Consider the following 13,414-nt stretch of genomic DNA (forward strand, 5'->3'; position numbering starts at 1 on the left):
CTTTTAAAACATAGCATGGTAGTGTACTTGCCTTTTTCCCTTACTAGAGCACTTATTCACAGTTGGCTTCAGCCATTGTTTACATTATGGGGTTAAGTCACTCTATAATTCAGCTTCCTTTGTATGTCATGACAGAGCTGGTACAACACAGCTCTAGCAGAATCGTCTTGCGGTTTGATTTCTGATGCAGCAAAACAAGAGTTTATTTTTTTTGGCAGTCAGTGATTTCTGATTTCATGTAGCTGTTACATATATGCTGATTATGCATGTTTTGTGACGAATTGTTTGTATTGTAGGGTTAACTTATTTTGTGTTGTATTTAAATTTTGTCACAGATAGTTTTGCATGCCGTACTAAGCATGTTACTTAATGGAATTTTGCAGACTGCTTGTTGAAGGCATGTATTAGTATCTTTCATGCGGGCACTAGAATTTGCCTCGGGCATTTTAAGGCATTAAAAGGTGTGTTGTATGAGCTTGAAGTGTAGCACAATCTATGTGATCACTGTGTGCTTTTTGTCATTATATCGCAAGAGTTATTCAGTATAGTTTGTGTACATGTCATACTAGATTGAGTGATGCTTTGTTTAAAACAATATTCTCCCATCAGGTTATTAGAAACTGAAGGCATAAGAAAATAGTAGTGCTGTTGCATCACTAACCATGAAAGGCCGCTATGGCTCACTAGGGTCCAGTCATGGTGGATCATCCTCACCTCTTATGCAAGCCGATCAAAGAAGCCTGAACAGCGAAAATGATACTGTCCCAGACCCAATCCTTGACCTACAGTTTCATTTTCAAATCGGTTTTCACAGGGAACAAGTGGTAGTCAGTCGTTCCGAAGTTTCAATGACAATGGTGAAAGAACTGGCTTGCCAATGTCTTCTTAATCAGGTATTTTATTATCAGTAGTAACCTCTCCGATGATGTATATGTTATATTTATGGTCATTTTGCAGTTTCCCCAAGCACAAATATGCATGGCTCTCTCGGACAAACTTCACCTTTTCATCCATGACAAAACGTCCATGAACATTCTTACTCTGGTTAAAAATGTTGAGGAAATCAAAAACCGCTCTATCGTGGAGGTTGTTCTATCTTGTAAGTATTAAGTATGGTAACAAAGTGCACAGATGAATTTGAAATAAAACAGCCCACTTTTTTCCTATTCCCAGCTGATTACGGTGAGGAAAACCTTAAGATTCGGCCCCATGCACTTTTTGTGCACTCCTACCATTCACCTGCATTTTGTGATCATTGTGGTGAAATGCTGTGGGGCATTGTAAGGCAGGGACTACGGTGTGAAGGTAAATGTGAAACTCCTGCTGTTGTGGGTTCTGTCAGGGGTTGTAATATTTGCTTAAATTGATTTTATTATCAGTAAATTTAAACACCTGCAACCTTCCACAGGTACAAGCAGCACATACTGTAGGTGCTTACCAGATATTTAATTTTCATCTTTTTCATGTAGGTTGTGGGCAAAACTACCACAAAAGATGTGCATACAGAATACCAAACGACTGTACTTTGGCAAGAAAACGGAAGGTGTCTTCTACCACCTCTTTGCAGACCAGCAATGGTCCAGTTTCCAGTCAAAATTCCATTGGGGTTGGTACTCTACCTCACTTTAAACCCAGTATTGTTTTAAATATTGTTTGGACCACTAACACCACATATATTTTGTATATTTTCCATGTGTATTGTCAAATCCTTTTGATTGTGCGTCAACAGTGTCCACATATATTTTCTTTAGTCTGTAAACCTCAACCCTGTGAACAAGATGTGGTCTTGCCGTCCAATATGGAAAGAAACAATGCAGAAAATCAAAGTCCCTCATAGTTTTCAGGTGTGTATTCTTGTAAAAATTCAATAAAATACAACAAGATTGTTCGCTTGGTTTATGTATTTTTGGTATTTATATGTGCATTTGTAGTCAGCTTAATGTCGTTTTAAATTCATATGCCACTGTTCACATATACAAAGCTCAGTGTGGTGTTATTGATCTGTTGTGTACTGGTCATGTATTTCTCGTAGGTACACACATACACACGACCAACACAATGCATGCAATGCAAGCGCTTGCTACGTGGTATCTTTAAACAAGGCCTTCAGTGCAAAGGTAGTCATTTTTCTTGTGTGCCTATTTGCTGTCTGTATTAGCTGTTTTAAATTATTATTGCACAGATTGCAAGTATAACTGTCACAAGCGCTGCAAGGACAGTGTGCCCTTGACTTGCCCTGGCGAAGAAGATGGAAAAAGTAAATGTTCCTACTTTTTTTTATTCAAATTGCTATTGTTGTGTTTCTGTATAATTTCTCAATTCATGTAGTCATCATCATGTTCTAGTCCCTGTGCTATGTTGTGATTGTTATGTTTCATGTAGCATCATGCCTCGAAGTCGAGGGACTGCAAAAACTATCCCTGACGACACAGTCACCCATGATTCATAGCGCTTCTGTGACCTTTTAACATGTTTTTAGTAGATCTTGTTCCTTTTAAATGCCACACAACATGATCCTCAGCAGGCAGATGCCATGTGATACAACATATACTAACCATTACATCTATTTATCAGAGTTATTGATTTGCAGAAGATTTAGAGGAGTCCCCAAGCATGGAAATAATACCTGACGACGACCCTTTCACACCAAATGAACCTGAAGAGTCCGGGCAAGTTGACATGGAGGTTGATAAGTAAGTATACTTTTATTAAAATGCCTTTAGACTAATGAATTCAAATTTTTCTTTTTTTCTTTATTTATAAGAAAATTTTATTTTATTTAATGAAATCAAATATCACACTTGAACATCAGGTCACATTGTCCCATTGCTTGTTATACAATCTGCCAAAGACCTGTACAATGTTAGCTATGCAATTTAAAGTCATACCACATGCCGCCACAATCCTTGAGGTTGCCACGCTACATGTTCTGCCAACTCAATTCATTAGCCCTGGTTTATGAAATTCCTGGAACGAAGGTTGCCACTATCACGATTAACTAATTAAGAAGTCGCCCAGTTGGCACTTGATTACATTTATTTGCCTTGTTGTCACTAAAAGCATACTATACTGTGTATTTAGTGTCAAAAGTATTGTTTTTAAACAAAACCTGAAGTAAAAAATTAAAATATGAACATATTGATCGAATATGTTTTGTTGCCAGTAAATTAAAAAAAAATGCTTGAAAAGGTATTGTCCTGATTTGGTTAAACAATAAAAACCACCCACTAGACTAGAAAATAATGGTCGTTTGTTCAATTTTATTAACACAACATCTAAACTTTCTTGCTGTCTACTTCTAACATGCAGCAAATATTTCTCATCTCACCTGTGTTAATTTTCACTGTTTAGTCCTGATGTACCAAACATTCCACTTATGAGGGTGGTTCAATCAGTTAAACATACCAAAAAGCGATCTACCACAGTGATGAAAGATGGCTGGCTTTGGCACTTCACCAACAAAGATTCCATGGTGAGTGCATGTAAATCATCCTGACTTAAGAGCAAATGTAAACATCATAATGTACAATCCTCCCTTGTCTTGATATTAAAGTTGTTTTCTGGGAAATACACACATTTTTGTAGGGATTGTCAAATGTATTAAACTTCTAAAACTGAGGTTCTTGAATGATTTTGTTTGTCTGAAATTTTTAGAAAAAGCGCCACTTTTGGAGGCTTGATACTAAAGCAATTACTATGTACAGAGCTGAAACAGGAGCAAACTACTTCAAGGTAAGTTATTGTTGCATTTTGGTTTTGGGTTTAAACGTGTTACAAGTAATTTTTATTAGGCAGTAGTTCTAAGCACTACATAAGACCTTCCCTGTCCCATATTTGCATCCACTGAAAGCTTAAAGGCTGGAACAGGATATGCTAGGCTCATATCAAATCCCTATGTGCTGCATGCATCATACCAGACACTGCTTATACTTACTACATCTGGTCATGCTGCAACATTAGCCATGCATATTTTATGTGTACCACTTTTCAAACACCAAATGCTGGTGTTTTTCCTGATGTCTGATTGTCAAGCACTGTAAGTACATCAGCTTATGAAGCTAGTGGCTGGTTAAAACATATGTTTATTTTGTGATACATGTCACGTATTATAAAGTGTAAAGACCATGTAAACTCTTGTAAAAAGTTTCTGAAAACTAACTTTGAGTGGTCCCACATTATATAGAATGTTGAACTCATGGAAAAAGATAAGGTATGTTTGGCGCTTTTCTTTTAATTCTGTGCTCAGCACATGATAATAATCAGCCTTGAGATTATATCAGCCAATTGGTAGATGTGTCACTCGCTTGCTATAAAGCGTGATTAGTGACCCTGGCTTCCTTTCAGTATTGTGTTTCCAACCGACGTTACAACCCCGGTGATATTGCACTGAAGGATCTTATACTAACTGCAAAAACGTTGAATTTTACTTACACTCAATCTTTTTTGTTTGTATATGTTTCAAAATGCCAAATTCAGTTTTTTGTTGTTGGTGATGCAACCAAAACATTATCTTGCTTTAATGCAATTTAAAACAGACTTCTACTTTTGACAGTGTCAAGCCAAAAAAGTTGTTTTAAGACTAAATTGTGCAACACAATGGTATAATAAATGACTGAGACACAGTTTACTGTTAATTTCTACTTGTGTGCGTTTTTATCAGGTGACAATCTATTATGATAGATCAACAAATGTAGACCTGAAATAGTTTAAATGCCTAATTTTACCAGTGATTTGACCAAGAATTACATTTGCTTGTAGACTTTTTGTATTAGAAAAGTAGTATTTTAATTTGTCAACACTGTAAAAATTAGGTGCCCAAATAATTTTCAAATCGAGCTTCTTGTTGTGCCTGGGTGACCAACTTGGCTGTGGAAAATGCTGTAATTGGTTCTGATTGTAAGTATTTTTCTCATGTCTGGTTTGTTTAGGAAATTCCTCTGAGTGAAATCCTGAGCATTGTCTTGGTGAATCCTGATGCAGTAATGCCAACACATTTCAAAATCTTGACATCAGGGCTGGAGTTTTTTGTCTGCGATGAACCAGATACAGGGTAGGTCTCAATCTGCTGCTGTGTTTCTGGATATTGTTACATCCGGCATAAAATATAAACTCATTAGTGACAAAGACTATGTTTTTTAATGTTATAAATATGCATAAAAAATTTGGGGTTTTTCTTTTGTGAATTTTTAGTTTTGCAATTTCTTGAAATGGTGTAGTAGACCTAATATCTCCATATTCACTGTCAGAAGATATGCTAGCAACTTGTTTTGTGATTGTATTCACAAAAAGTTTGTGTGCATAAGGTTTGTAGAAATATCAGTTAATATCCCATAGAATGAGTGTGTAAAAAACTATAGCTGTAAACGTACTGAGAGCAAGTAGGTCCTGACTGAATATGAATGGAATTCAATAAGTTACGACCAATCCTTCCCACCGATATTAAATTTCTGTAGTCCAGATTCATGTTGATCTGGAGAACAGTTTGCATAGCTGTTGTGATGGCACTGATCAAATTATAAGGCAGGGCTTGAATAGACTTGTAGCTGATATGGGAGAATGGTTGCTTCTTAAGAGCTAATATAAATGTGGGCAAGTTTCTGCTGGAATAAACATTTTAAAACAGCTATTTGACCTGTGTGGCTGTTCTGCTATGTATGTAAATCTATGTCGTTTTGTACACTCTTGTTGTTACATATACCTTTGGGGGATTTCCCAGAGTCAACTTTCATTTTATTAAGTGGCAACAAATTTTTCTTTGCAGAGCAAACAACATCAAAGAATGGCATGACATGATCTTTCACGCTCTCACCCCTGTTGAACTGCAGATACAGCCTGATATCAACACAGGCATCAAACGAAGTGAGTTTAAACAAAATACATTGACAGATAGTTTAACCAACACATATGTTGTTGCATTATGAATTTGGTAATTTTTGTTTTATGTTAATCAGGACTTTTTAAACTGTTTGAAAAATTTAAAGTTGAAACTTTTCGGGACTTATAAGGCGCTCAGACAATTATTGAGGAAACTATAATGTCTGCTCTTAGACCGTCTGTTTTTGTTTTGAAAAGTAAATCAACATCAAATAAATATAATTCAACATATCAAATTAGTAACTTTGTAACGTCACATCCACCAAAAGAATATGCGTCGAACCGAACAATATCTTAACCCAATCCCATATGAAAACCTTTCTCTCGTTGCCGCAGCCGCAGCCGCCCCTGAAAAACCACCGGTTTTGTTTTGCTTTGCAGAAGTCTCAGTAATGATATCGCTCACGCGTGACGCTGAGGACGAGCACGCCACAGACATCAGCCAGGTGAGGATTGCGCGTGCCCCGCTTTGGGCTTCAGCTCGGTATCGACCACACCCGATTGCTGGAGCTGTTTGCCTCGTAAAACTCCCTCTTGCGTTCGGTTGTGAAATGTTCGGTGATGCTGTGCGGGGCTGATTCGAATTACAAGTTCACCAGATTTGATGTTTTTTTACATCTTTCAAGAGTTGTTTTTGCATCTATCGGGAGTTTGTACAAACCCTAGTGTTTCGTTGATGTCTTTTAAACGGAATAACGCAATGAATATCTCTTGGTAGACGGACCGTCGTCATTTGATCTTACTAATTATTGATTATATTCACTTTAAACATGAAATTGTCTCTAACACGCTGGAAATGGTAAAAAATCATTTTATTGAAGCAAAAACAACTGTGAAAATGAAAACCTTAAGACTGGCTCCTGTTGTCTGAAGTCCACCAAACTCCTCTCCACACCCAGTGCCACGACGCTTGAGGTCATTTAACAATCCCGCATTTCCCCTAATTCTCAGAAACGTGACTCTGGCGTTTATGTGTGCAGGCGATAAACCGGCTACCCTGACGACCGTTGCTAAGTTGACCCAAAACAAGACAAAAACCATTCCTATCGTCGCCCACATACCAGACTGGGCGCCAGACAGTAGTAAATTACATTAGGCATAAGCAACGACCACGCAATTAACCCGCCAAAAAACAGGCTGTCGAAAAAAACTCACGACAGGGGCCTACAGACAGGGGTGCATCCGAGGGTATTCGTATGCAATGCAAGCGTGTTCATTCATCGACAAAGTGCGTGGACATAAAACCGTTGTTAAACCGTTCATTGCTTCAATTTAAAACACGATTGGTTGCGCGTAGAGTGCACACACGTATCGAGTGATAACCTCATGTTGACACTGGGGCTCTCAACCTCAACGTTAATCGTAAACTGCAGTTTCGTGTCGCTGGTTTCTTTGTGTACTGGAGTGGAGCGAATTTGCTTCCTGTTCATTTTTTTCCTTTTCGTGTATCTTTTCTGCGCAGTCACAAACCCCCAAGACACCAAAAGAACCCTTTACGGTAGTGAAAGTGTTAATTGGCAAAATACAAACCGTATATAGAAACACACCTCGGCAACCTTGAGTGGGATGACGTAATCTCGCTGGAAACTTTGGCCAGACTAATTCTTTCACGCAGACCACGGTATTTCCTCATTGAGAACCCCGGCTGTTGTACAAACATAAGCTCTTCTTTAGTCTTAACCGACAAAGCTCAAGAAAGATAAGGGACGAGTTTTTTCACACTTGACCAAAGACCAAAAATCATGCTGTTATGCTCACCATTTAGATCTACCAAGTTTTTCCGGACGAGGTGCTTGGCTCGGGACAGTTCGGTATCGTGTATGGAGGCAAGCACAGAAAGAAGGGATTCGACGTCGCCATCAAAGTTGTCGAGAAGATGCGATTTCAGCACAAGGAGGAAAGCCAACTACGACACGAAGTGCAGATACTGGAGGTTTGGCTTTAGGCACTTATTTCTAGTTGGGAAAATATGTGAGGTTCAACAGAAAACTACTCAATACACAAGTTTGGACTTGAAAATATTATTATGGGATTCCTGTTTGATTTTGGTATTTCTAATTGAAAAGAGCAAGCCAAAAATAAATAATTTTTGTGTTCGGATAAATGTATCGTACGGATGGTTGAACGTATTTAAGTAATGCAAATGTGCTCAGTCGACAGTAGTTGCAGTGTGTTAAAACCCTTTTGGTCCAACTTGCCAACTTTTATGGAGCACCATTGGGGTTTTTTCGGTCACAAACAAACCCTGTTTTGGCTAAAAATCCTGACGACTTTCGTTGATTAAAGAATTTCAAGTGTGGTTCGCGCATGTTTCACCATGTCCAACGTTACCACATATTTACACAGTGTCTCGATCAACCCGGCATCGTGAAGCTCTACAACATGTTCGAGACGCCAGAGCAGGTATTCGTTGTCATGGAGAAGTTACGTGGTGACATGCTTGAGATGATTCTCTCCAGCGAGAAGGGAAGATTGCCCGAGCGTATCACAAAATTCCTCATAACCCAGGTAATTATTCGTTGCAAGTTCGTGGTAACCGTTTACCAATGCTTTTTTACATGCTTTGTCTGTATATGATAAATATGTGTTGTTGTGATTGACCAATGTGGCGCTTTAGAAGAAGGATGAATGTGATAGTGAAATGTACAGCCAGCAGACCTGCGAAAAACTATAGTATTGAATCCACGAAAAGTAATAGCCGCGTGAAACCTTCCCTCGGTAAAAGAAAAACCTGAAGACATGCAAAAAAATTTCTATTTTGCTTATATTACCACTACCTTTTTACATACGATAGGGCGTTTCTCAGTGTCGTGTTACCATTGTATTTACCCTGTGCCGTTAGGAATGCGGCTGACGAGTGCGTTTTTTTTTAAGATTCTGGTTGCGTTGAGATACCTGCACCGCCAGAACATCGTGCACTGCGATTTGAAGCCGGAAAACGTCTTGCTTTCAAGCGACGACCCATTCCCACAGGTTGGTTTACAAGTCATGGTCGACTGCAAGCCGCTTTGTTGTAATTTGGGGGTAATGCTGCATGGCTAATTTTCAGCATGTTGCTGAATTTTCTAGATTTTTGTATTCAATTACGTAACGTTGCGAGGTGTGGAGTGCAATACTAAAATGTATTACCCCCAAATTAGTGCAATAACCTAACAAACTTGTATTAGAAGATTCAACGGGTTTCTACGAATTGTTATATCCGCGATATTCCGCCAATTAAAAACGCACCATTTCCAATTCTCTTGGGTGGGTTGTAATTATCTCTTTTCGAAAACTTCCGCGTCCAAGCGTAACATTCACCAGGAGACAATCCTTTAATATATTTTACCCACGGTTGCTCTCTTAAACGCCGCGCTCTTTCATAAGCCGGCATTCGGTCGGACGCCGATTAAACAATGAACAATCCGCTTTGCTTGAACATTTCAATATATTTTTCCAGTTGAAGCTCTGCGACTTCGGCTTTGCAAGGATTATCGGACAGAAATCCTTCCGTCGATCAGTGGTGGGAACTCCCGCCTACCTCGCTCCCGAAGTCCTCAAAAAAGAGGTTGGTGATTTAAGCGATCGAGTTCGACCGATTCAATTCCGAACGCACGGCCCTTGTCAATCCGTTAAATCCATTGGCGATTCAGTCTGTCGCTTATCCTTTTGTACGTTATATTTTTAATCAGTTCACTTTGTGGCTTCTGCCTGTAATTATAAGGGGGCTTGTGTCAGATGTCTATGTACTGTTCGGATTACATTGATCTGACAAAACCTGGACGGTTGGATTTGTGGAAAATATGAGCGAAAATCAATGAAAGTCGACAGACGTGATAGTCGTCTGTTGGCAAATGTGCGTTCGTAGCCAGTGTGTTAATGTTCTGTTTTATCAGTACGTTAGGCAGAAGTATATACAAAGGGGGGCCTGGTAGGCAGGACCAACACTGTCGTTTCGTGCAAATATCTTTTAGGTGACGGAAAATATCACAAAATTGGTTGAATCAATATGTTACTTATAAGGCATAATGTTCTGCGAGAACGAAAACTTAATGGGTGGCCATTTGCGCACGGCACTTAAAGTGTTTTACCAGCAATTAGAACCCCCATTTGCTTTCGACCTTAAGCCCGCGCGTTCACGGACTCGTGCATTGTCACGGTGGAATTGTTTTAGTATACAACAAATGCAGTTACTATATCCATTGAACTTATGTTCGATAAATCCATCATTTACCTGATGCATTTGTTCTAACAGTAGAGGAAGTATATATCAAATATAGCGCTGTCCCTCCGGCCATAACCGGGTCACTTTAAATAAAGGTCGACAGTAGGAAACAACGTAACTGATTTAAACAATGCTTATACGATGTATTTATACGTTGAGCGGAAGGACGTGATCGCTCTATCTTGCTTCGTGGAGGTTTATACCAGGGTTACAAAAGTCTACGTTGTTTTTGGCGGTGATTAAGCCCCATTTTTAGTAAAATCAAAGTCCAAAGAAGGATTAGGTCACTTCTAACCTATATTGGCAATGGTCTTGGTGTGACCCATCACGCAGCAACTTCAAAATGGAAAAAAATAATGATCCAACCATGACATATGCACATTCGCTCAGGCTAAGCCCGAATGTAATGTTTAACGTCACTGCCTTTCACTGCATTTTTTTTCCAATTATTCCATCAGAATTTCAAAAAGGAAGGGTCCGAATATTTGAAATTTTTCAAATTACTGTTAATGGTCAAGTTTCACAAAATGCGACCGCTGAGTCTGCCCAAACGTCACATTCAAGCGACCGCTTGGACCCCCAAGGACACTCCTTATAAGAAACACGAACCTTTTTATAGATAACAGTACTATCATGGCACATATAACAGTGGCAAGGAGTGTTCAAAAGTTTTTTTTGGTGTATTGGCTTTTGTTTACACTGTAGCGTCCAAAAATTGCTTTTGCACTTTCGACAAAGTAATTTGCAATGATCAGTTTTGTGGTTGTAATTAGGGAGTCGCAACAAATTACTTTACAAAATTTTCGTGTTAAATAAAATTTTCATGTGAAAAGCACGACATAAGCCTCGTCGTTCGACCTCTGCTATACACCGCCATTTACTTTCCTCGAATTGTGCTGGATACATAATTTGTTGCTATCGGTTTATCGCATATTTTCTCGAAAAGGGCTTTGTGGTTTTTGGTCATTGCAAGGCTTTGCGGTGCGTGCAGCAATTCTGCACGTACCAGCGCCTATGATGTGTTTTCTTTATATTTTTATTTTACAATTTACTTTGATATAAATAACCAGTTAGTCCGTATTTTGATGGAAACGTTCTGCGGACAATGGAGTTAGGAAACCCGACGAGATCTTAGAGCGCTGTTGTTGTGTGTTTTTATGTGAGCTTTCTTCTCTTTTCAGTGCTATAACCGGTCGTTGGACATGTGGTCGGTGGGCGTGATTATCTACGTCAGCCTGTCAGGGACTTTCCCCTTCAACGAGGACGAGGATATCAACCAGCAGATACAGAACGCGGCATTCATGTACCCACCCACCCCCTGGAAAGAGATGGGCCGCGATTGTGAGTTAATTATTTACGTTGAAAGTGCTAGCATACAAAGGAAAAACAAGGGTTCTTTTGGTTTTGTGTGCTAAACAAAACGAGTTTATGTACAACAGCGGTTGTTAACCAAGGTTTTGAGATCTGTTTCTATGGGGGTGCGTGAATGCTCAATGGTTAGGGTTGTATGTATAAATGCTTCATAACATTTACATAGTATATCAAAACGGGGTGGGGAATTGGTTGGTGATGTCATCGCAATACCGAAAAGGAAAACGGTTAACTAGTTTAGTAATTGAAAGCTCTTCTGGCAAAAAAGAAACACTTGTTTGTTCGACGTTTCGGTCGTTATCCAACAGACCTTCATCAGGAACTAGTTTAATATGTATTGGATCCCATTTCTGACATGTTTGTTTTTATTCAGCGATTGATTTGATCAGCATTCTGTTGCAAGTCAAGATGAAGAACCGGCCGAGCGTCGATAAAACACTTTTCCATCCCTGGTTGCAGGTACGTAGTAAGGGAACTTAATCCAAGCTCCACCCATCTGTATTTGTCACGTGTACAAACACCTCAAAACCTAGTATGAGAAAAAAATACCAATTTCTCTCAGTCCGCACCAATCTCTCATTTACTTTCTTCACATTTTACACGGATTGTTTGCATTGCAGGACTACCAGACTTGGCTCGACCTCCGCCAGCTGGAGAACTCGGTTGGAAAGCGTTACTTGACCCACGAGAGCGACGACCCACATTGGGAAAACTATCGCAAAGAGCATGAAGCCGCAACAAGTACATCGCCACATTAACCTGCCGTCAAGCTGCTCACAACTATGACAGTCTCACTGCTGCTGTTGCTGCGTCCGCTGCTACGCGAGTTACGACCAAAACTGAGAATTCATTTTGGGGTGTCAACATGTGCTCTTTGACGGTTTCACTGTTCTGTATTTTTTCGTGTATGTTTTTTTTCGGGGGACGCGAAGGACGGGATGTCGTCCTTGGCGCGCTACACTCTTTTACGCCGTTACTGTCTCAGCGGCCGCACATCCGTCATATTCGCTGCAATGCAGCTTTCCTTTCTGTCTTTTGAATCTTTTATCAACGTCCCTTCTTTCTCTATTCTAACGGCCCTTGTGCAATGTACTAAAATCGTGAACTAACCAAACAATTACGTGCCTGTTTCGTTCGGGTGGCGAATAAACCATGTAAAAAAGCTGCTTTAACTGCCGTAAATGTAGTATGACTTACATAAAATATGTAAATGCAAAAGTCAAGTTGAGGAAACAGTTGAATGTCAATGGGGAATTGGGATGTTCCTCGAATCGCAAAAAAACACATTAGGCAGTTTGGAAAAGACATGTGGAATTAAAAACTACTGTTTTTTAGACGCATCTCTTGCGTAGGTGGACATGCCCTCGTTGAACTCCTGCGTAACAGTGAAAATTTTTGCGTAACAATGTGACAATGTATAGATTAAAGGAGCATGGATGCACGGGTTGCTTCTGAGACGATTTTAAGCATGCTTTGTGTAGTTTTAGTGTGGTTTTCAGGGTTTTTACTTGTCCATTGGTGCCGAGTGTTGACAACTCTGGTTAAGATAGTACCAAAATATTGCGACAAATTTTGTGGAAAAATGAATGACAAAGTTATCATCCCGGTTGAGTTTTTCTGTTGGTCCCACCTTTTGACTACGTATTAAGGTCAATTTCATTTGTTGTAGTTGATTTAGCTTACACCCTGAGGAACGTTTGTGCCTTCGTTTGGACACTATTGCGTCCAAAAAAAAGCAGCAAAAAATGTAGGTTTGTCTTTTGACAAAATGAATCACAAAATTTCACTCAATTTGCAACTCCTCACACCTTCTGTTCACAATGACAACAAAATTCATTGGTGGATAGCTGCTTTGGCAGTCCCCCAAGGCTGTTTATTCTCCAATAAGACATACAGTTTTCTGGGAATCATTCACAAAACCTAGCTGTACACTTTTTTTAATTGAGCTGCTGCAATCATTTGTAT

General features: G+C 39.4%; 1 protein-coding gene across 1 annotated transcript; it reads left to right on the forward strand.

Moving 5' to 3' along the window:
- The first annotated feature begins 613 nt into the window (after positions 1–613).
- On the forward strand, positions 614–12,616 carry LOC145898764 (serine/threonine-protein kinase D1-like). Its single transcript, XM_082987362.1, has 20 exons — positions 614–893; positions 958–1,099; positions 1,174–1,305; positions 1,470–1,606; positions 1,752–1,844; positions 2,033–2,117; positions 2,183–2,257; positions 2,591–2,693; positions 3,352–3,472; positions 3,655–3,732; positions 4,929–5,050; positions 5,762–5,859; positions 6,256–6,320; positions 7,640–7,807; positions 8,221–8,382; positions 8,749–8,847; positions 9,314–9,421; positions 11,260–11,419; positions 11,823–11,908; positions 12,070–12,616. The coding sequence occupies exons 1-20, from the start codon at positions 663–665 to the stop codon at positions 12,205–12,207; spliced, it is 2,403 nt and encodes an 800-aa protein (XP_082843488.1). The 5' UTR covers positions 614–662; the 3' UTR covers positions 12,208–12,616.
- The last annotated feature ends 798 nt before the right edge of the window (positions 12,617–13,414 follow it).

This window comes from Ascidia mentula, chromosome 4 (genome assembly GCF_947561715.1).
Source record: "Ascidia mentula chromosome 4, kaAscMent1.1, whole genome shotgun sequence".
Classification (NCBI taxonomy): Eukaryota; Metazoa; Chordata; class Ascidiacea; order Phlebobranchia; family Ascidiidae; genus Ascidia; species Ascidia mentula.

Bases quoted from the DNA above. Each gene is read 5' to 3' on its own strand.
- LOC145898764 (XM_082987362.1), top strand. From the start codon at position 663: ATGAAAGGCCGCTATGGCTCACTAGGGTCCAGTCATGGTGGATCATCC. The intron at 5,051-5,761 runs GTAGGTCTCAAT...TTTTCTTTGCAG, and splicing joins TGCGATGAACCAGATACAGG to AGCAAACAACATCAAAGAAT. The intron at 7,808-8,220 runs GTTTGGCTTTAG...ATATTTACACAG, and splicing joins ACGAAGTGCAGATACTGGAG to TGTCTCGATCAACCCGGCAT.